This window comes from Cataglyphis hispanica, chromosome 11, assembly GCF_021464435.1.
Source record: "Cataglyphis hispanica isolate Lineage 1 chromosome 11, ULB_Chis1_1.0, whole genome shotgun sequence".
Classification (NCBI taxonomy): domain Eukaryota; kingdom Metazoa; phylum Arthropoda; class Insecta; order Hymenoptera; family Formicidae; genus Cataglyphis; species Cataglyphis hispanica.
In genome coordinates, this window is record NC_065964.1 from 3,615,629 (window position 1) to 3,641,267 (window position 25,639).

A 25,639-nucleotide genomic window follows, 5' to 3' on the forward strand; every position below is an offset into this window, starting at 1 on the left:
TTAAAAATTGATTCCAATGCACTACTTGCGGTTTGCACCGCGCAAGGAAATGCATGAGAGAGCATGGATGCCGGGCACACTGGGTACTTATATTATCTGACGCGACCCCCATTGGAAATTTCGACCGCGGACACATAATGTAAATCAAGAAGCGCGCGATGCACATGCACCGATTGCGCTCCATTCCACATCATATAAATCCTTTATTGGTTAATATCCTCGAGCATTATCGATCAAACGAGTTTCACCGCATAATCGCAACTTTTTCGGTTTCATCGACCTCGTATAATTCATCGATAAATTCGACCGGCGATCCATGGTTGGTTTAACGAGCGATTTTAATGAGGAAAAATCTCTTGGAAAAAATCATCAATTCCATAACGATTTGTCCGATTTTTGAATATTCAAATTTCTATTACGTAAAAAATTTTTTGGTATTTTTTACTTTACATGTATAATTGTAATGTATTTTTTACTTGTCTTCATTAAGAGCAGATATATGATGAGATTGAAATTTTTACAATTACTGAATATAGAGAAAAAAATTATGTCATTGAGAAAGGAGACACTATCTTTCATCGGAACTCATTTATTTCTTTTCGTGTTCCGTCATCAAAGCAGCAATTTATGTATTTTTTAGAATAATTGACAATTTAATTTACAAAGATGACGTTTGATAACCGTATCTATACTCTTATTATAACGCCGGTATCATACGGGATTTTTGCCTTAGGATATTTTTGCGATAGAATCCAATCTTCGTCAACGTATAATGTCATTACGGTAAAGAGGAATATAACATAAACTTATGATAAACGGTAAATTACTAATCAGCTTTGCACAACAATGATAAAAAATATAGATACGTCCATTTGCAGATCTTACGAAATAATTAAATAGTTTTATATATTTCTAAAAAATTATATTTAAATATAATTTTCTTTTAAAATATGTAAAATATTTAGATTGGAATCATAATTGAACACACAAATAAAAGTATAATAAACCGAAAATATCTCTCTTTTCTTTTTTTTACAATATTTACTCTTAATATTTATGTTTAATATTTACTCTATCATGTTATATACATTCAAAGCCACGTAACGTCATTTTCTCTTTCTTTTTGTCAAAAAGATATTGTAAAGGGCGTTTTTGCACATGCTTTCTTTAACGTGGTCATAAAGGGTCTTTTTTTTCATAAACACCTGGCTCGGTTATTTTCTATGACAATATCGGTGTGACATGAACTAAACACTACGTTTTCGAAAATAATTTTTGTTAACATTTCTTGCCGTAATGAGAGAGAATTTATGATTAATAATAATAAATACAAAATTTTTTTATCTGTTAGAAAATTATTACGATTCAAATGTATCGTGTGGCAAATATCGACAATTTTTTTTGTAAGAAATCTCGAACTTGTATAGGTGCTTCCGCAACTACTCTAAAGGGTTTTTCTTGATCAAAGCACTCGCCTGTCCAGCGAGGTGTTGGTCCGAAAAACGTTCACGAAAAAAAAGTGGAAGTAATCTCTTTTATATATATATATATATATATATATAAGATATATATATATATATATATATATATATATATATATATATATATAGCGCACAAACACGCTGCTGGAATCGGTGGGACGCTGCTGAATTACCGGTGTGTCCCTTTCAGGAAAACTGGTAATATGTCACCCGTATAAAGCCCAGCGGGCCATTTCCCATGGGCATAAACGGAGATGCGCTGAATATAGCGACGAAGTAGATCGGTGCATCAAAGGGCTACAGATTGCACAACAGTTATCAAACTGCTCGGGATGTATCCACTCTATTTATCTGATAAAATCGCTAGTATCGCTTATCTTTAACGTTAATTAATGCTATCAAGATTGATAAGTTTCAAGATATTCATGCGCATATAATAAACGAGATACATTAAATAATAAATGATTTATAAAAACAAAGCTTTCACTAATGAAAATAATAGTAATAATAAGAATAAATTAAAGACGTGATATAGATGAATATTTTATAACTTGTAAATTATGTTTTACTTGTTTTTAATTAGCTTTTATTTTTTTCCGTAAATTATAATTAAATTATAATTAATGTAATTTAAATTATTCTTGATACAAAAAAAAAGATATTGTATATAAATATATGTTTTACATATAAATTTTGAAAAGCTTTTTTTTAAATACATAAGAGAATTAAAAATTTAACAATTAATTTCAGGTATTATAAAATATATTATATAATATAATATTATAAAATATATATAAAATGTACATATTTCGAATATTATCCATTCCCCTTTTCGAGAATTATACAATCAATGCAATTTCTATTATCGCTGTTATTCCTTTCGCTTTATAACTAGCAAAGCTTCAGCCTGTTCAATGATACTAAACATGAAATTGTTATGCATATTACTTCAAATAAACTAGGCAATTAATTATTATAATCAGCTTTGAATGCTCTCCTATGTTCAATTCCTCTTTATTGCGCACAATAACATATACGTATGTTATAACGTATACAAAACAAATCGTGGGGTAAAAACATAAACATGTTAATATAAAACAATATAGGCAATAATATAGCTAACAATAATTTTATTTCAATATTTGTTTTATCAAATAATTTGAAAACGGTACTTTCAAGGCGTTTCAAATTATAAAAAATGAAATAAAAAATATGCATCTAAATTAAATATTTTATAATCTTTCGCATATATTATTTTATTCATAACTGTTATGTACAAAATAAATAATGTCACCGTAAAATCTGTTACGATAAAATAGAAAATCTTTTAAAATCTTTTAATACGCGTACGGTGAGAATAAATGTTTTACTTTTCATTAATTGTATTTAAACTTGAGTTTTAATATTTGCTCGTTACTGACAATTTGTTAATGATAATGCTTTATGAAATATGAAATTTGATGTGTGATGTAACTTGCGCATGCCATATAGTAGCATACCAAGACCTCATTTTCGCGAAACAGCATTTCCAGCTTGGTTAACATTATCTCAAAGTGTCTGTTCCCTTTCTTGTTACAAGATAATATTTGTCCAAATAACCGTCTGAGAATATCTTCCTTGAATGCCTTATGGGACTTTTACATTGAAAAGGACAGTTATGCCATTTCATTTTGAACGATGAACTCCTGATGCATCTGTATTTCTATTAATATATGTAATACATGTAATATATGTCGCACGCGTGTATTTTATTGCTGAACTTATCATTCGTTCAATTATTTAAATATAGTTTTAACAAGAAAATATAATTAAAAAAATAAAAATACCGCCTGAGAAAGCAAGAGAAAGAGAGAGCGTCAAAAAAAATCAAATTAATTATTGTTTTTTAATCCCGCTAATTTAAAATAGCGAGAAATTTAAAATAAGAATTAAAATTATTTTACTTCCAAAATTATATTTTGCTTCTATTATTATTATTAGCATTCAAAAGACGTTTCTTCGTTATGAGATAATTGCAGTACATAATTAAAACGATTTTAATATTTTAAGCAGGACAGAAAGGAGTACAATTATGCAGTAATTATATACTTATAATTATTACTTACCAACTTATTATTTATGCTACTGTTATTAACATTACGTAGCTTAATTTCTTATATCATAAGCTGTAAAAATTTCAAGATTTTTTCTCTTTTTCCCCAAGTATATTCATATATAATATCATCAAAATGAGTTTACTTAGACATTTTGTAAATTAACTCAGACTTAATGAGCGAACAAACATAGACACATTTAAAAAAATGTATTTTACTTTAATTATCATAAAAAAAAAAAAATAGAAAAAAATTGTATGAGATCTGGCGACTTTTTTACGGTCAGTTTCCTAAAAAAATATACGTCGGAGCCATGTTTGAATAAAGATTAAATGATTAAAGATTTTTCATAAAGACATCCGAGTTACGAAATCGTCGAGTTTATGACGCGATGACAAAAAAATGCAGTTCGGTACAATCGCGCTACCGAATATCACCATTCGTCACAGCACGATGAAATATATCAAGTAGATTGAACTTTCGCACGTGACGCATTGTACCTATACGCTACAGCCCTAATCCTTTGACGTGCGTTAAGCCGTGAATTAATTTTTCGTAACACTGCGCCGTCCAGCGACGCTACGTTCAACTTTAAACGCAGATGACTGGCAATTTTTCAAACGCATGTCACACCTGGCGACGCCAACGCTGATGGCTACGTTGTCCTGGCGGCGTCTAAAATTACACACCATTTTCTCGTCTGTTTTTAGTTGCGCTCTCTAACCGAAATTTTTCGGCAACCGATAGATACGAATATTTTTCGCTAAAAAAAAAGTTTATCTTTTTTTCTCGAATTATTTTTTTATTTTTGAATAAAAAAGAAAAAGCTTGTAAAAATAGTATAAAATTTCCGAGAGAAGAAAGAAAAAACTAATTATAATATTGAAAATCTCGTAAAAATTTTGTAGCGAAATTTCATAAAAATTTTACAGTAAATTTATAAAATACCACATTAAAAAATAATTTTATAACTTTATATAATTTTATAAATTAGTAAATTCAAATAATGAAAAGATAAATATAGATGTCTTGTTGAAATCAAAGATCTATCTTGAAAGGTAAAATGCAATACGAGTACTGGTTGCTCTCTCTTTCTCTCTCTCTCTCTCTCTCTTTGCATTAACAAAGCCTTAATCCTATTTATACGAGGAGCGAGGGTTGAACAAGAGACTAACCGAAGGCACGACCAAATATCCGACGCAGCCGTGCGGCTCGTTTCTGTCGACTGGCAGAAATCTACCCTAGCACCAAATACGTACAAACGGGCGCAATAATAGCATCTAGCGTGAGAATGTCATCACCGAATCCTTCTCTTTATGAGTCTCGCTTTATCTTATCCGTTTCCGCATTCTCGCAGTGCTTACAACACCCTATACTCTTGAAAGTTTGCGAGAATGTAGCTGGATTTAACAGAGAGAAACAGACTTTTTAAGTCGAAACTTTAAGTTGAAATTTTAACAAACTACGCTGGGGCAAAGCCAATAGCATTGCGAATGATTGTAAATGCTGTTTGTGAGATAAAAGGATGTAAAGAATATTCTCTTTTCCGTGTTAAATGTATAAAATATTCCGGAGAAAGAAAAATATAAAAGAAAAATTTTCGATATATACGGATATAATTTATTTTTAAATTTTCAAATATAAATTATAATATATGAAATATAATATTTCTCGAATTATTCTTAGAATATTAAATGATTAATCTCCGGGAATTTTGTGTATGTGCGCTAATACAATGCAATTTTCGATTGAAGTGAAACAATCTCTGATGTTCGGATAGACGGCTGTCATTAGTATGTTGAAAAGCAATGTTTATTAACAAGATCGAAAGGCATCGTAGGTAGCGAAATTTCTATCCCGATGCCATTATATTGCATCCGCTTTATGCACATCCACTTTGCGCTCGCCTCTTCGCAGGGCAATGCAATCCGCCGCTATCCTTCCTACACGCGCATATACGTAATTGTACAAGAACAAAGCAGCGCGGTCAGTGACAATGGTGACAACACACCGGGCATGCCGGAATTTAGATACGTTAATGACATTGTTCGAATCCCGCGGCGAACAATTCGACTGCGGCTGAGCGAATGCGGCTCTTGCGAATGTCGCGTTAGGTTCGTTATTGCAGGGAGTTGGATGCGTCGGATTGTATAGTCGAAAGATGACGTGGGAATCATTGAAGCGTTCATTGGAACGTTCGTTACTACATTGAATCGCATTCATCGTCAAGTTATCAGCATACTATAGTTTTAGCTATTAACTATTAACTATTTTTTTATTATTAACCATTACGAGTATACATATATGATTTTTAGGGGAAAATTTTATTTTATATAGACAAATTTTAGATACAGATTAAGCGTCGTATAATAATTTCTCTCTCCCTCACTCTTTCTTTTTATCTCTCTTTATCTCTCTCTCTCTCTCTCTCTCTTTGTTGCTAATATTTTAATTTTAAATTTTATTCCAGTAATCCTTAAGAATGTAAATAATGCAATAAATATAATCGCATCAATTTTCTCTTAGAAATTAAAATTGGCTAATTTATTCGCTAATTTAATTAAACTCTTATGAGATAATTGATACAACATTTCTCAGAAATAAAGATTATAGTCGCGAAAAAATACACAACACCAGTTTATTTTAATTCCTAGCGCATATTCGGCCAGTTTCAGATTTTATTTTATTTTATTAATTGGGATATTTTTTTTCGAAAAAATCGCTCTTGATATGGCACGTTTAGTTTCATAAAATGAAATTTGCGAGATTGCGTTTGTCGTGTTTCACGCATCAAATCAATGTCAATATTGAGCAATCAATGTCTATCGCATGGATAGAACATAATGGCTATACAGTAGTGAACGGATAATGAATTATGAGCTCATTGAGAAGCATAGTAATGATCATTACGTCATCGAATACCACACGTTCACACGATGCAATTCGCCGTCAATATTTTTGTACTTTAACACATTTAAATATTTCTTCTGTTCAGCCAGTTTTATCGTATAAGCTTATGAATCATGTATTAATTATAAACAAAAATAAAATTCGTCATTAAAAAATAATTTACTGAAAAATTTAATTTTTCGCCATCTCTAATTTTTATATAAGAATGCGTCATATATTTTTCAATAAAAAATTAATGATTTTTTTCAGCAAAAAGTCATAAATATATGACAAATATATGTATAAAATTTTCCTTTTTAAGGAACCACAGAAAAGAGCTACTGTAAAGTAACTGGGTTTTGCAATATTTGCTTCTTTCAATAAACGAGATATATTATCGCTTCGATGAACAGTTCAACTATAAACCAAGGAATGTAAATTTTTACGATATCGATTATCGTGATGCTTTTATTCCGTATTTCTAAAAATAAATACGATCGAATATTCATAAACGCGGGAGAACAAATTCCAAGAGTGAACAACAAGCGCGATGATAAGATAAAGCCTTCCCAACGTCAATGCGACAATTTTCACGTCTTATCACGAGACAACCTGTTCCGATCGAGCGGGGGGAAAGTAGGGAATAAGTCATAGCGCGGAAAAGTAAAGCGGAAAACCCGATTCCAGCTGCGGTTTCAACGAGACACTTATTGCTTACGTTATGCGGACGGGACGTGAATTCGAGATCGCGGAGGAGGGGCGGAATCGATACCGGAATTCCATTGACGTTTTAACGAGCCACTCTGACCCGGAATTTCGCGTAAAGCCCGTCTCTCTCTTCGGCCGATCTTGAAGGATCCCAGAAACGCGGTACGTGATTCTCCTCGCGCTGCGTTCTTCATCAAAAATGCAACCCGAAAGGGTTCTCTCATCGTAATCGATCGACCATCTATTTTCCGGTGAGAGTCATTATACTTGGACAACCCGGGGCTTCAAAGGCCAGCTAATTTCCATTAGCGACTTTAATTAATTAACGACCGACAACCATGGTGAATTAATGCGCTCTTGCCTATGGATGGCGGTGAAAAATTGATCTCGCTCTTGATTCTGATCGTCGGCAGATTTTACGATCGAACGGCGAGCAAGTTTTAATCGCAGATATTTGAATATTGAGCTCTGGCCTTGTTCGGTGAAACGAATAAACGTGGTGCGCGCGTTACATATAGGCGATGGAATTTTTGCCGGAAAACTATTTAGTTTGCCGTTTTGGACTGCACGGAACAATACGTTTGAATGCTCTTGGAAACAATCGTGCCGCATTTGATATTGAATTAAAAAGGAATTTTCATAAGCACGTTATCAATGGTAATAAATAATAATAAATAAAATATCGCGAAAAAAATTTAATGTTTTCATCGAGCGAATAAAAATACTAAATAAAATAAATAAAATATGTACCAATATTAATTATAAAACAAAAATTTATATAAATTAAGAGTATCTAAAAAAGCAATAAAAATTCGCACCTCTTTTATCATTACAAACGAATAAAATTATTTCCAATATATAGTGTATATTAGTTGATATTAAAAAAGCCGATCAATTTAATTATACTTAATAAATAATATTTCACTTTGCGCGTTCAATGATTACAGAGAAATGAGCATCTGAAAACGCGCTGCTACAATCGTACAATTTTCGAACGTGCGCTGAATTTCGCAACGCGATGCTCGACCCGACAAGTTCATCGAGCCGTCAAAGCTTTTATCGCTATCAAATATCAAAATAAAATGTAGCGATTGGGATGACCGTCATAGGTATCGATGACAATCGCCGGGCATTAAATCTTCGCAAAATCGGGCGCCGCCGTTCGCGAGAATGACGATAACGGATATGACGGAGTATCCTGTTGGGGAGAGGGGGGACGATTCCGCGATCGTATAAACGCGCAAACGTCTCGTTAAAATCATCGATGAACCTGCCCCCCGCTTCCTCACCCCACCGCGTAGAAACCCTATGACCCGCGATCCGTTTACCGTCGATGCTCGGATTGATGTTACGATCTCGCGGAACACGTGTACGTAACTACTTGTACACAGCCCTATCATTTATCGAAATCACGAACACATGGCGCTGTCTCGCCCGAGTTCTTTATAGGCCCCCCACATCCTTTTATTTCCCCGTGAGACGAGACTGTTTACGAACGAATGTCCGTCGAATGTCCGTCGAGTAAAAGCTCAATCAATTCTCGCCTTTCTTCTCGCACAAAAAGATATTGTCTTTTCGAAATAATTCCGTAAACTCGTTCTTTGAGGCAATCTCAAATCAAAATTCAAAACTAATATTTATTATATTAAACTATATTTTTTAAGAAATATAGAATTTTTAATATTAAATAAAAATGTGGCAAAGTCTGTAACGTTTCTAGTTTTTAAAATTATATCATTAAGTTATGAGAATTTCGCATTTTAAGGTAAAAGACTTCTCCGCTATTATTGAATATTCTATATTCGTTGTTTTTAATATTTCCAATTTGAAAAAAAGCAAAAACACATTTATGCAATTGCATGAATATCGAGAAGCCGTGTTAACAATTCCTTATAGAAAATAATGCTTGCTAAAATAAACTAAATATAAACATCAGAACCGAGGATAGATTTCGAATAAATATATCGACTAAATAAATATAAAACAATGCCGCGAATATTGATATGTATTCACACAAATGTACATATAATGTAAACGAATGCTGCAAAATGTATCGGTATTCAAGTAAATGGCTGATAAGCGACGACTGCAACCATTACGACAGCTTTCTCGCGGCATTTAGCGGCTTATCGGCAAACCAATTCGAAGATATCAGTAACCATCGAGGCTGTAAGTGTGTGTGTGTGTGTACGTGTGTGTGTGTGTACGGATGGAGAAGTGACACGAATTAGTCGTAAAATTCTCCACAAAGCGCTGATAGATCCGCCTATGCTTAAACTGTCATTGCTACCGCGCGCGCCTGATCCATCCGTCTGCGCTACTACTGTCGCGCGCGCGCGCGCGTCTGGCCAGTCAGCCTGCATTACTACTGGCAGTAGTAACTGTCGCGCGCGGGCTCTTGATCCGTTCGCTTGCACTACTGACAGCAGTAGCTTCCGCCGCCGCGGGTCAGCCGTGTCGCCAGTAGTGCGAGCCCGTTATCGGTCATCCGGCGGTCAGTAATGGACCGCATATGCGACCGAAAGAGCTCCCGATCGTGATTGAGATACAAATGGAAGCGATTATCTCGGGATTACCGTCTGATACCGTCCCGTTCAGTATCTCTATTTTATCCCGCAGTATTTTCGCACGTTATCCTCGCTTAGACGCAACTCGCATCACTTAATCCTCGATCGTGCTCGCGAGGTATGAATCCGGCAAAACTAGTTATTTATTTCCTCTTGCGCATTTATTGGAGGGATTTATACAAGCTTCTAAATAATTTTTTCCAAGTAATCTTCATTCGTCGAATTTGATAGAATACCTAAAGTGTCTCGCGTTTCCTACATTTCTTCCTTCGCATAATTCATGTCCGTAATATATATTATATCTATGTTTATCGGTTTTCGAAAATTGGTGCTATGCTCGCTGAATATGTTTCGCGATATTACATACAGAGCGCGCAGATCCCGACAAATAAGCTGCTTGGACAATATATCTACTTCGTGATAAATGCTTCGATTAGCTTCTGCAGATCGAATTCTAGAAGCAGTTGTATTATCGTGTACTGCATATTTTTCATGTCCTAGATAAAATAATCTAATAAGCATGTCTCAATTAATTGAATAAATTTTCAGTACAAGCAAAAAATTTCACGAAAAGATCTTCCCTCTTGTTTGTCACGAGAAATACCCGTTAATTATATAAATTTTTTTCAAATCTAGAATTTTCCTTGAAAAAGATTTTCATTATCAAGCCATTTAGACTTTAGTCTAGATGAAGTTTCTAAATGGCATCAATAAAGAGGATATCTCGATGTATACCTCATATGTAGCTTATAAATTATATTTTCTTCTATCTTTCTCTTAAAAGTTAAAGTTATAAATTAAATCTGAGAACAGACTAGCAATAACAAATTAATTATCGAATACATTTCGTTGTAATTTATACGCTTCAATTGTCAAAGAGAAATAGATGCGATAAACAATGATGTATCCAAATATTTACAAAATTACATTATTACAATGCAATTATTATACAATAATTATATAAACATTTCTATTAAAATATATGTAATACCGGTACACAAACTGGACAATAGCTCCTCGTTATACACTGAAAAGCAGGTGCTAGTAAAAAAGTACATGACGAGAAAAAAATGAATCTCAAGATTCCACGAGGATGGCAGTCTCTTTTCTTTAATTAGTCATAATAAAATTAAAACGAATCTAAGAGATTGAGAAGCGAGAACGGGGTCGAGATGCTATTGAACGGGGACTTAATGCTCCCGGAATGCAACGTCATTCGGTCGGACGCACTGCGCCGGAATTACAGCACGCCAACGTCATCGGTAACTATGTCTAAGTATCGCTGGCATAAATTCCGAATTAGCGGGAGAGCGGGGCATAAATCCTGGATTAGAACCGAGTAGCAAGTAGTCCGAGGAACTTCGGGGACTTCGCCGAGGTGAATGAGAGTTGGCGAAAGAAAAATTCGATCGCGAGCGCGTTCCTTGGACGACGGCCAAGAACGTCGCGACGCGGCAAGAAACGATTCGTGTAATTCATAATTCTAATCATCAGATTGTGTGCCGCGATGAATGATATATTCTATTTAATATCAGGGCGAGAAGAATGCGATGATATCGATCATTATCGTTTAAAAAGAAATATATGAGAAATAATTGATAACTAATTTGTAATAATGTAAAAGAATCTTGAATTGTTGGAAATTATCTTAAACTTAAAAAATGATGACGATTAATATATAATAATTAGTAAACTAATTAAATAGGTAAACAATATCTACATCTTGCATAATGTAAATACAATTAGAATATCGAAAATAATGAAATAAAGTATTATTCTCGGACTAAAAAGATTCAATTAAAAACATGTAATATATTTATAATCCCGAACAAATATTGAAGAGTTTACGGTCTCATTCATTTTATATCTACTTTATATACGTAAAATACTCAACATATATTTAATTATTATTTCAAGATTTAATTTTCATAGCAAATGTTGTTAAAAATGATTAACAAATCACAATGGAATTAGTTGCATAAATAAGAATAAATTTATATTTAATGTGATTTTCATCGTCTTTAATCTTACGATGATTTCTTTTATTTGTTGACATAGAACATATTGGGAAACATAGCAAAAAACTAAAAAAGAATGTCATTTTATTCTATTTTATTCTATTAGTTTGTTGATTTGTTACTTTTCCATATATTTTTCAGCATATGCATATATGGAGAGCATGAAAAAGTTGCGCAACATAAAACGAAGAAAATCGAGATAAAAGGCAAATTCTTGCAGAATAAATTTTCATCGAGTATTCTCGGAGATGCAGACAAAAGAGATTTATTTTGCATTCTCTGTTATTAATTATGTCGTTATTCTCTAGAGGTTGTACTAATTAATTAATTAATAGTTAGAAATAAATAAATAATAGTACATGAAAATTATATAAAAATATTGCATACAACACGGATTAAGCCTGGATTAATAAATTTAAGAAAAATGCATGAGAAACATGGAATCGATTTAAAATATATGAAATATATCAATTAAAAATAATTTCAAAATTACGAGATATGTATACCTTGAAAAATTATAATTTTAAAAAATTATACTCTAATGCCTAATACCATTAAAAAAACATTCAGTTTGTCATTATTTGTATAATAAGATAATACAACTAATAAAATATAATTAAAAATAATTAAAATATAATAATAACAAACGCTATTATTTCAATTAAAGATAATTATAATTTTTTTATGCATAAAGAAATTTTTTGCGAATACAGTTCTATCAGAAAGAACGAAAGAAAAAAAATGTTCTTTTTGCCATAACGATTATTATCCTCCTCCTTCTTCGAAGCACTAATGACGCAAAAAGCGCGCGTGTAACATATACTGTAGCGCACTAGTACTCAACTAAAGATTTCCTTAATGGTACGAGAAACAGCAAACGCTGTCTTTTCGTATTCTTTTTGTGTCATCGACGGTGGGAGACTCAGTAGTCTATATGAAGTCCTTTATGGGATCATATATGAGGCTCGCAGATGCAGCCTGGTATCGTTATCTTAAAGATAGAGAGCCGTAAAATATTCTGTCGCGTCGCGAGCGTCTCTTGCAGAATATTTTCCGCGCAATAAAGAAAATGATAAGAAAAAAAATATCGCAATTTTCTTGCGCGATCTTCTTTTATTAAGAAAAATACATAGAAAAACCAATATCTTTATTATTTCTGAAATGCGCATATTTAACTGAATGTATGCACATCAGAGATAAAAATGGAGAGCTAGTTGTAGAATAAAATGAAAAGCTTTACAGTTCTAGAATAAAAAAACTTGTTCTCTATTTCTATAATTCTTTCCAAAGTTAAAAAAAAATTTAATCCCGATTAAAATCTCTATTCTATTTAAAAGTCGAGATTTGTTTATCAAGCACAAAATATTAATAAATCATTTAAAAATTATTATATTTGTTGGTAGCGTGTTGCTAAAATTCCTATGACCGACATAAGATAATCTCATATCTATCTCCCTCTAATCTCTTCCCTCTCCCTCAAATAAGCTCTAAATAAAATGTAAACGGAATATTCCGCGCATGTGACGCGATACAGCAAGGCGGGATCAAGAAAAATCATCTATCCGATTTATCATTGATAATTCCCGCGATTATGTAGTATAAATTCAACAGAAACGCCGTTTAATTAATGGTCAATACACCGTGGATCGTGACGGGATTACGCCGCCGGCGTTTGACGTTATAAAGTTGACGCAGAGAGATATAGCGAGATCGGCGAGAAACAGCGCGACGTCGGTATTGGTACGATAGCGAGTATATGTGTGGATTAAAAAAAAAAATTTAATTCAATATGCCGGCGAACCATGAAATGTGGACTGACACAGTGGATTGCGGATATAATTCTGTCCGTTTAATTGAAAAAGATTCACATTTAACTTCGCACTAATCAACTGTAGCTCTCCTTTAGTGGTGATCGAGCGGAAAAGAACGGCGTGTAAAAGAAAGAAAGAGAGAGAGAGAGAGAGAGAGAGAGAGAGAAAGATTTGCGATTAATCAATGTCGAAAATCAATTATAATTGATATCGTCAATTTGACGATAAAATCGATCATTATTATATAAATATATTTAAAATTTTTTAATGAAAATGTGAATCCTTTTTTTTTAATTAAATGCATCAATCCTATTATATGTAAATATTATTGAACTATTAATAATAAAATTTTAAGATTCAATGATTATTATAAATTGATAAAGATTTTGTTACGCTGCAAATTAATTCTTGATGTAAATTTTCCTTAAGAGAAAAATTTAGTATGCTTTATGCTATGCCTTAAATTCAATAAATAATTTTACTTTGTCCAAGTTGATAAATTTTATGGACATAAAAACATTCGCGTTTGCGCGCGGACAATATTTAATCCAATTACACGCTTTCATTATTTTATATGATGGAAAAGATCAAAGAGAGCAAAACAATGTAATATTATATCAGCGTTATGCTTTCAGCGTCATTCTTCTTAAAACAGTACGCGGAACCCACTCGTACAGAAGGCGTAATGCACTTAATTTATAAAAATGGTGTAAGTGCCCGGAAAACTCCGCAACATTAATAGTGCATAATTTCACGAGGTATTAGGAACATGCTTTGCGCCAGATGCGCCACACTTCTAATATCGCAGCACCGTGCGGAGAAAAATTAATAAAACGGAATTTTTAACGAAGAAAAATATCAGTAGATGAAAACTTTTAATTACTTCTAATGAGAAAAATCTCCACTGTGTCCAGTTCTCGTCCTCTGTTTAGATACTGCGGTAAGTTTAATCGATATGCGCTGCGGAAAGAGAGAGAGAGAGAGAGAGAGAGAGAGAGAGAGAGAGAGAGAGAGAGAGAGGGAGAAAAGTACGCGTGCTTATGCTATATACATATTTCGGATTTTACAGGGGAATTTATACGACAGTTTACATAATTACATGCGGTAGAGAGGATTCAATAAAGTGTGTCAATTTAATTAGCTACGCATATCGATATCATCATAACAATGTAAGTGCAATAAGCATATTTTGATAAATCAAGATTATTCTATATTATTATAAATCATCTGCTCGATTATCATGAATTGCCAAGTTATTAGTTGAAAGTGATAAGCAATAATATATTAATTTTAGATTATTTAATAACAAAATTATTACTGCACATTGCATGCCTAGATTATATAACTAACAAAGATAACCATTTTAAAAATATCTGCTATAAAACAATGATATAAATAAAAATAACGATCTCAAACATCAAAGGTCTCCTATGTTTTTATTAGTTTTTGACAAGTTAATATACGCAGACGATTTGCAATGCGTATATCTTTTCAATTTTATTAGGTTTCTTTAGCGCGGCTCTAAATATTCTGGATTCATCTCATTGTCAGATGATCCAATCCACCAATCTGTCCAATCTCGCAAAATGCTCCGGCATGCCCCTCCGAGGAGGCATTGGCGGATATCGGTAAGAGGAGAAACCTCGGCGATTTCTCCGAGAGCGATTACCCGCTAGTGGATGGCACCCGATATCCCTTTTCGGAAATCCAGATGGTCCGTCCAGGACATAACTCAGGATTTCACGTGCGCCGCGCCGGTAACAGCGCAGCTACACGGTGGACCGTCGTCATACAGAGACGACGTACAGAGGCACGCACACGTGTACGCGGGCGACGCATACGAAGGAGCGGATGAAAGGGCGTGACGAGGCCAGGGGAAGCAAGAAGGGAGAGATATGGTAGTGGTAATATATGCAATTGGACGGACCGGCGTGCACGTTGGACGGTTGTTGGTCGGTTATGGGTGGTGACGTCAGGGTACGACGGTGATTCTGTGGTCCAGCATGGACAAAGAGGGAAGGGACGGAGAGGCGAAGGGAGACAAGGGTCGTCGCGTACAATCGTAGAATCCCCGCGTGGCGCGACCGCGCCAGTATTATATGGTGTTTAGTTTGCCATAGTGTGCATTCGTGATTTAACTTCTCTCTCTCTCTCTCTCTCTCTCTCTCTCTCTCTCTCTCTTTCTCTCTTTACTCATGATCGCATCGAATTAACTTGGTCGCGTCGCATCAAGGGCAGTCGGAGCGATATTAATCCGCATATATGATGTATGGGATTGATCGAACGAATAAACGAAAATAAAAATTGCACGCAAACGTGCATTTTACTCGCGAGAATGTTATTTGAATTTTGAATTTGAGATTTGGTATTTAAAGATTTTAAAGGAATGCTTTTAAAAAAGATTGTCAATAGAAAATTTCGTATTATTCAATGACGAGAGACGCAAACAAATTTTACATACAATCTTTGGATACTAAAATGATTTATTAGATAAAATCCCATAAAACTTGTAAATTTTAAGATAGAAAATAAAAAATTATATAAATAAATCCTATGTAATTTTAATGATTTGCTGGCAAGAAATCAGCAATTAAGTTTAAAATTGCATAGATAAAGTATGTGAACCCTTTTAACATTTACAATTAAAAAAAATATTACACGGAAAACTTTATTAGAAAACTTTATTGATAGTTACTTATTTTTTTCTTATATTAGATATTTTTTAACTTTGCAATGAGCAAGTTCTCTTTCTCTCTCTTAGTTTTTCTCAAAATAAATATGTATATTTGAATTTAAAATTGTGTTATTAAAAACTAGAGAAAGGCTGGTTCATTTTCGGTAAAAAAAAAAAAAGAAAAAGAAAATGTAACAAAATTAAAAACAAACTCAAAACGAAGAGCACACAAGTTGTGCTACAGGTTGAATGTTAAAAAAATAAATATCAGTTTTTATCTTTATGATGATGATGCTAAAAAAGCTTGTTTTAAATTATTTCTATATTTAAATTAAACAAACTTCGCATCACTTTGATTACTGCGCAGCCTTAATCTACTCGCGGTTCATCCGAATGCATCCGCTCGGAATGTGAATGCATGGAGTTTCGTAAATGCTCTTGGTTCCTTATATAATTACTAGTCTTTGGAAGTTTAAGCGGTTTCCTACGCTGACGTACGGTCGGATCACTTGACGAACAGTACTCCGAGGAGAGTAACAGAAGAAAAGGAACAAGACGTTTATTACAGTCATTCGGTTCGGCAATACGAATTACTTTCAGATAATTTCTTTTTTGCTTAGCACTGACATGAGAATCTGAATTTTGATTAATGCCAGCGTTAATAAAAAAAATTTTCCTGAAAAAGAATCTAATTCCTGAATCGCTTTTTTGTAATTCATTCAAAAAGATATTTTACAGGGTATAAAATATATTCTAATTATATATATATATATATTTTTTTTTTAATGGAGTAAACAAAATGCGTGTTTTAGAATTCAAAATGCTTTTGACATAAGTTCATTTTACACAATGTAAAAGTAAAGTAAAAGTTAAATTACTCTTGCACGGTATTTCATATTTCCAAATTTAAATTTTACACTGAAAATACGCTTTTTATTTAAAAATTAGTGCAATTTGATACTCGGATCTTCGATTATACATGAGAGCGTTATTTCAAATTAAACAAATTCGACTAAACTTTTAGAGAATTATAAGTGATGTCGATTAGAGGTATATGCAGCAATATATTTTTCATTAAATATATAAAATTGGCGTTTGAACTGAATGACTTATACAGAGAGATAAAATTTTGACGTTACTAGAAAAAAATATGGTCGCGCAAATAATGCGAAATATTTGCTAAAAGCAAAACCTAAATAACTCTAATATTTGCAATTTATTCAAAAATATAGAGAATTATTACGAGAGAAGGCATTCCTTCATTAACATTAATATTAGAGTTGGTGGTCTATCGTTGAGTTTATTACGGAAGCATCAGACATGCAAAGTCAGAAATTACCTGCTTGCCTAAGGCTGAGCCGGGAACAATTATATCGCACTGCTGTAATCTTCATTTGCATATGTTTGCGAGGTGAGTTGTGCCGCCTGCATAGTAATTATTACATCATCGAATTCCAAGTCGTGATTTTAATTAAATAATAAAGTATAGCTCACCTCACAAACAACATTTCTTTTATCACATGACCATATTTCTTTGACGTAATATATATATAGTACTTGAAATTATTTTATAATTTGTCAAAAATTTTAAGTACTTACCTTTTGATAGTTGAGAGCTAGCAACAGATACTTCTTATCGGCGGATAATTGGTGGTCAAAGCTCGACAACAGAGCCTGTAAATTAAAAAGTAACAAATTATTAATCACAAACATTGTTATACGCATTATAATATAATAATGTAGTTCGGCTTAATAAATTTTCACATCCTCAATAAATATATCTTTCGAACAAACAAACCACTAGAAATATAATAGACGCAGAAATAGTATGGGAATTGTAGGAATAATATGTATTAAATAGCTCTACAGATACAACGAATTTATTATAGTTGCTTTGCTGATTTGGTCTGGAAGCACACGAAACGATTATCCTACGAATTATACAAATACATTTAATACTTAATTAATTTACTGCGTAAATTAACGCTGTCCCATGTATAAAGGATTAAAATGCAAGCATGACCATTATTAGTTAATTGCTACAACACAAAGAGTTAGTTGCTATTTATACAGACCGATGTTACAAAGTTTAGAAATGAGAGAAAGTGCATTAATTAATTACAAAAAAAATGCATCTAAAGAAAAATCGAAAAATCTCGTACTCAAGCCGCAATAATTGACGTCGAACGCCGAAATCATGCGCGGTCGGTGCGCGAATCGCGTAAATAAAGCTTTCGCTTATAAAGCGGAATCGTTAGAGGGATGAGCATGAGAACGTACTGCGAATGCGGGATTTACCGAATCAAAAGATGAGGCATTATGCCGCGACGCGACCTACAATGGTTTGTCGAAATTACGACAAGTAAATTACGATCACGCGCGCGACACGAGCCGCCCGTTTCTTGAATGAGCTACGACAAACGGACTCTCTTCTAATAGGATGACTATCGTTAAGCGGAGGTCGCGGAGAGGATCCGAACACAAGACTGACCGTTTCCCGGACAGTTGGTCGGTCGGTGATGGACAAGCGGACCGACCCAGTTTAACCGTGCCGTCGCGATCGTAATACGGTAATAACTAAGCGGGCTCAACGAATGCCATTATTACTTTAATAGGACAAGTTTATTCGTGATAAATGTGGTTAACGGGTCACGTTCCTGATGCACGCTTCGATTCCCGCTGTTGAATTCTGGTAGCGAGTGCTATTTTCTGTTGACTTAGGAGCGCAAAAACAAATTTATATGCAAATTAATGAAATTTAAGTTTCAGATCTTCAAAAAAAAAAAAAAAACCGTGAAATAACTTTGTTTGAAAAAAGCACCCGCTGATTTTTCAAAGTATATTGTATATTTTATGTTGAATGAGAAAAAGAGAATTTTTTTTTTTAATATATCTTTAAGTACGCAAATGTCACTATTTCACAAATTATTAATCTCAATATATCAATAAATAAAAAAAAGAAGTTATTTAAAAATTTATTTCACGATAAAATTTTCGTAGTAAATTGCGTTGAAATGTAGCAGTAAAAGAAATGTTATTGTAAAGAAGAACTTTTTTAAATCCACATTTATTACCATGGTTGTATACGCATGTTTCTCCGGCTCAATAAATTTCCCAGCAGTAAAAGAAAAGAGAATATCAGATACGATATTGGCATGAAAACAAAGTGGCACTGACAGTTTTATTATGTTATATGGTAAAGTTATAATTCTATTAGCAACTTTGCGAACTCATTTTAAAGTGTTTTGCTAGGACAGCTTGACACGTACTAATAAACTTGTTACACAACCTCAACATGTAAAATTTTTACACGGAACGTACAGAAATAAAGTGCAAATTTAAACTGTCACGTAGTTTAAAATCTATTTTTTTCGCACTCCAAAAAAAAATATGTATACACGCGGATAAAAAAAAAATTTTAATCTTGTAATATCTTGGATAATCACATTGTGAAAAAATACATTTTAAAAAGAAATAAACATATTTTCATACAAAATCTTTCTCCGCTATAAAAAAACTCGTTTCCAACAGGTTTCAGTAACATTCGATATATCGTTAAAAATGTGGAAAAAAAATTCTCGAGGGTAATCTTGAAAAGAGTATATTCGAACGATTGTATTCGACGAGCCTATTAGCTCTCGATGCAACTGCATTTCAAGCGAATGCTGTATATGTACGCGAGCAAAGCTGCACGGGTCATAAACTCCTTAATAGCTTTCAGACTAATAGCGAGAATGCCCCCCATAAGGCCGTCCGTCTAAACTGCAAGGAGTCAAACTACGTGCTTGAAGCACTTCTAAAGATTTCGTGCAATGCAGCGAATAGAAGACTTCATTGAGAGAAATAGTGAGTGAGTGAGTGAGAGAGAGAGAGAGAGAGAGAGAGAGAGGCGATGAAAAAATAAAGTTTCAGAGCGTCACGCCGATCAAGCCTTTGCAGTTTCACTTTAGTGTCTTTCTTTCGATTTACACTTAATTGAAAGAACCATCTTGCTTCGCTTACTGATTACACCGCGTGATGAGAGGAAAAAGATTTTAATTGAAAAGAAGAGAACGCTTTTTCGTCGTTTGTAAAATTTAGAGAACAAATGTATGGTATCGCGTACAAATTTTTCATTATTATCTTATTATATGGAAATATAAAGCATAAGAAAAACTAATCTAATTATGTAACAATTTTTCTATTGATACATATGTGTAGTAAATCCCCATATTGTGAGATACTTGCATAAAGGAAATTTATATAACACAGTAAAAAAATTGCGACAACCTCGTATATATCATCTCCGTATAATATGGTAAATAAAAATTTCGACTTTTAATAAAAATCTTAATAAAAATATTTCTTTGGTAAACAATGTATTTTCGAATTTTGTACAACTCAAAAATATTGTATAACACTGAATAATTATTTATAATTATATATAATATACGTATCATAAATGGCGAATTAAAAAAATATGATAGCACGAAAATGTAATATGACAGTAACGAAAATGTTTAATAAAAGATGGTTACGGGGGAGAATTAACCCGAAAGAAAAATATGTAGTTGCAATGTATCAAAAAAGTATGTGTGTGTGTATGTGTGACAAATAATTTCACTTTACGATACGTAAATTCGGCGAATAAATCATTGGAAGCTTGCGCCCCGAAGATACCTCGTAATGTTAAATCTCGAGGAGATGGGTATCGTCCTACACAGAGATGTCGTAATGAATCATTTTACAAGCTGGTACCTACCTACCTACCTACGTACGCGCGTGTATGTGAACGAGGATCGTCGACGATAGATTGCGCGTGTCGGAACGTGAAAGATAACGAGCAATTACCGTCACCGGCCGCGATCTCTTCGGCGGGAATAACGATGGGCGTCGCCGATGCATGCATGCAGGCAGGCCTGCATGCATTACATTCCCCTCGTTCGCAACGAGAAATAATTTCCAACATTCCCCCTTTCCGATTTCGCTACTGCTTTCGCATTCGATCCGCGCGCGCGGCTTCCGCTTTCATATACGTTATAATGGGAAGAACCGGCACCGGTTTTAATTGATCATGCGCGGATATATGAATTAGAGCGAGAAAGAAAGAGAGAGGCAGACACGTATGAGAGAGATGCTATGTTTTTTCGTTAGTGTATTTCGGTCGTTATCTGCGATTTCGGAAGTGAAGCGCGTCGTTGCGACGGCGGCGTCGAATGATTTAATTCGATGGCTATTCGTTCCGCGCGGTTTCTATTTAATCGCACGCATATTAATGCAGCAATAATTGTTGCGCATACATTAGCGCGTGCACGAAATGCAGCGTATATTAATTGCTCTAATAACACAGTGACATAATATATCTATTAATATAAAAATATATAATATTAATACACATATCCTTAATAATACATATATTAATTAATGCATATTGTTTGATTTGTTTACATGTTATCCAATTACTATTAATTTTGCTTTTATGCTTCAGTGTAAATTTAGCATATAAATCTGATTTAATTATTTTGCATATGACTATACATGATAAAAAATATATATATATATATATAATATTATTAGTAAAATGAAGTAAATAAATGATTCTAACGATAAGTTTTGTTTTAAGCGGAAAATTTCTCGTTTCTGAATATCATGCAAACTCTCTCACGAAAACTTTTATATACACTTATAACGTGCAGAAATCTGAAAAAACTTACAGGATTGTTGGAATCCAACAGAATCTTGGATGTGGCCGAACTAACGTTGTAGATCAGCAAATTACCTATCTCGTCCCGATAGAGAATCTCGTTTCCTGCAACAAGGGAATACGGGAATTAAATTTTAAATTAATACATTCGCACAGCGAGAGATGTGATCTTCTTACGTTTCGCTGTTTCACATACCGTAATTCATAGTTTCATATTTATATATCCGCGTACATTTAAAGTTTTTTTTATTTTATTCGCACAAAATCTCATTTTCTTCGCACAAACGTAGATTAGAAATAAATTCACCGTGAGATTTTGTATTTGTATTTCGATGTATTAAAAAAAAAAAATCAATTCATCAATTTTACTTTAGACTTTGCTACACAAGATTTGTCTGCTTAATGAATATAAATGATATATTATTATTAATATTTTACTTTTTTCGCATAGCTGATCAAAAATTCCTCATCTCCTAAAGATCCTTTTCAAAAATTTCATTTTTACTTTTAATCGCGATATCCGGAAAACAGTAGTTACACACTCGCTCTTTTCTTCATTAAAGACCATAAAAAAAAAAAAATGGTAATGATAGATGATTCATTGTCTCCACATCGTTCGATCGCTTCTGTGAAGAAAACCGAGCATGTAGTTTCCTTCAAGAAGGATGCAAGTAAAAGGAAAAAAAAAAAAAAAAAGAGTGAGAGAATAGGGAAGAAAGAAGGAAGAGAAAAAAAAGACACGAGTAAATTTCAAGAAAGGCTGTCTTTCTCAAAAATCGGTTTTCGCGAATGGACAGCTCGTCGTTTCATCAATCTTAGCGAGATCGACACCGTAAAAATCCTCGGGATAACAAGCGTTGAGTTAGGTGGCGATAGACTGTGAGTAAGAAATATTTTTATCGTTATCGAAGAGAATAAAGCATGAGAGGGGGGAGGGGGAGAAACGAGGCGGCTGCGCGGACTCCCGCAGCGCGAACACACGCCGGAAAAACGTTCGTTCGACAGATTTCTTTTTATTGGCAACGTGAAACGCGGAAGTGGATGGTAAATGTATGATGGTGAAAAATAGAGGGAGAATAATATCTTGTGCGAAAAATTTCTTTCAATTGTCTTTGAGATCAACAACGCAAAAAAAATTATACGAGGACTCTAATGACGTTTACTTGGCGATACTTAAAGAGTATATTCTATTTAAATTGAAGACGCGTTTTTAAAGAAAGATACAGACAAACCGAAAAATGCTAAAATACAATATCTAATCTAACTAATTTTTCATATGTATTTATACATCTAATAAAATTTATTAAAAAAATGATGATAAAAAATCTCTCATTATAAATATATGATCAATTAAAATATAATAAATGATAGGTATATAGTTAATAATATCAATGATTTCCTCTTTCTCCCTTTACTCGCAATCTTGTCTTCTTTTAAAAATTAAAAATATATTCACTATTTTCCATAATTATTCCCTTTGTCCATAAAAAAAAATATTATTAATATTAATAAATTAAATTCAAAATGTATACAGATATTTTCTATAATTTTCATAATTATTTTATGCTCTATCTCTTAAAGTACATGTAAAAAATACAATCGTACCTTTAAAACAGGATTTCTCAAAATATCAAACAGACGCACCCCTTTAATGCGAGAGGTCTGCGTGTTTGCGGTATAAACCTCGTTCCGCATGGCTGCCGGTTGTTCGCCCGACCGACAAACAAGGGATGGCATTGTATTGCAAAACGAATCGCACCATCCAACGCGACACGGTGAGCTATTTCAACGTACGGATCGTTAGATCGGAGGAGAGATTCGCTTTTTCGACGGTAGAAATTTTCCGCCGCGAACTTTGATCCTTCGAAAAGGGAGTTGATTTGCGTCTCGCAAATCACTGACCTTGCTTCGTTTCGATAGAATTTGCATTCCCTTGCGACAAACGAAACGAACAAAAAGATTACACAGTGAATCGACGTTTTTTTTTTTTTGTTTTTTTTGTCTTTAAAAGTCCAAAATCGCCAGAGCGCGATTCAATTCTTGAAAAACTTTAAATGAAAAACTTTTTTCTTCATTCTCGCATAATATACTTATTTTAATGTCTTATTTAATATATAGTTTTGTGCAAAAACGATGAAGGATTGATTTAAAACACCTCGGAGCAAGCACATGTTCGGCAATATGACGCCATAAAAGTTAAAATACGATATCATGTATTAGAGAAAGATTAATTAACAAAGTTTCTCGGATAGAAAGAGAGATACGGATGCGCGTTTGAAGCTCGTTGTCTCTTTCACGTCAAGTAGAAGATCCCATTATTTTCGTAATTATAATTATGAGACATATATTTTATATATTAATTTACAATGTATAACGATCGTATTTATATATGTATATTACATTAAAGCATAATATTTTATCGTTAAAAGTTACGCTTTGTCAATATATATAATAACGATAAGCCTACAGATAGCTGATCTCTTTTTTAATTTGAAAAATTACAAAATATTCTCTGAAAAAAAGAATTTATGTGACAAAAATGATTATGTGAGACAATTAAATAAATTAAACGTAAAACAAATTAATGTTATAATTTAGCAATTTCCCATATAATTGACATGCTTAAAAAATTATGGTTTTTTTTTGTTAATTTAATTATTTCGCATTAATTAATTATATAAAGAGAAAATAATATAAATCATACACACACACACACACACACACACATAGATTTTAAAGCTAAATTAATTCATGTGAAGTTAAAATGACTAAAAGTCATTTTAACTTCACATGACAAAAATTAACGTCGCTTTAGAGATACATTAAATTATAATCTAATAAATTGAAATAAATAATCCTCAGTTTAAACGCGGTTTTACTGCGAATTTTTTTTTAATGTTTAAAAAATGATATAATCTTTTTGAAATATTTAAAAAGGATATAATTCTGATAATAATTTTGGTAACAATTTCATGGATAGTATTTTCACCACACACCTGATATATATTCCTCATTAAAGAAAAGTAAATTTCAATAATTGTATATATATATATATATATATATATATATATATATATATATATATATATAAGATCCATGCATTTTTTATTAGCATTTACTTTGATTTTAATATCTATTAATTTGAATATACTTGAAACGATGGATTTTACACAATTAAACTCGACTTGTTGAAATAATTACAGTATTGTTGAGATAATTATAAATATTCTACACGGCTATTTTTTTTTAATTTCTATGCACAGCGTGCGATTAAATATATCTGTTTTGTTGTTCAAACAATTGAATTAATAAGCGTCAAACATATAAATCTATTGAGAAAATTATTAAGCCGTATTAAAATTATAAAATAAATTCTACTTTACACTCAAAATACATAATAAATTTTCATAAATGTAAAATTATGCTGAAAATTTTCATATATTATTACAGCATATTGATATTTTCCAGTTTATATTTTTAGTGTTATTGACCACATAAAAGAAATTAAAAACAATACATTCAAAATTAATTATAAAAGCCTATTATCAGAAAAATATTTTTTTATAGATGCTAAAAATATTATTTTTATTAATATGTCGTAAGTAATAAATGGATGCATAAATAAATAAATAAATCCTCATAAATTATATATATTAATCATAACACGTATATAATAATTTGTTTTAATTCAATAATTAGCTGTCAAAGCTGTCAG

The 25,639-nt window shown here is 32.7% G+C and overlaps 1 protein-coding gene across 17 annotated transcripts in view; it reads right to left on the reverse strand.

Moving 5' to 3' along the window:
* The window catches only part of LOC126852729 (venom dipeptidyl peptidase 4-like), a 313,446-nt gene that overhangs the window by 71,101 nt on the left and 216,706 nt on the right, over nucleotides 1-25,639 (reverse strand). For all 17 annotated transcript variants that reach the window (XM_050597830.1, XM_050597828.1, XM_050597827.1 and 14 more), the window contains 2 exons: nucleotides 21,935-22,029; nucleotides 17,841-17,915 (listed from right to left, as the gene is read on the reverse strand). In XM_050597830.1, the coding sequence (XP_050453787.1) occupies nucleotides 17,841-17,915; nucleotides 21,935-22,029 (170 nt within the window). The remainder of the gene's footprint in view (nucleotides 1-17,840; nucleotides 17,916-21,934; nucleotides 22,030-25,639) is intronic.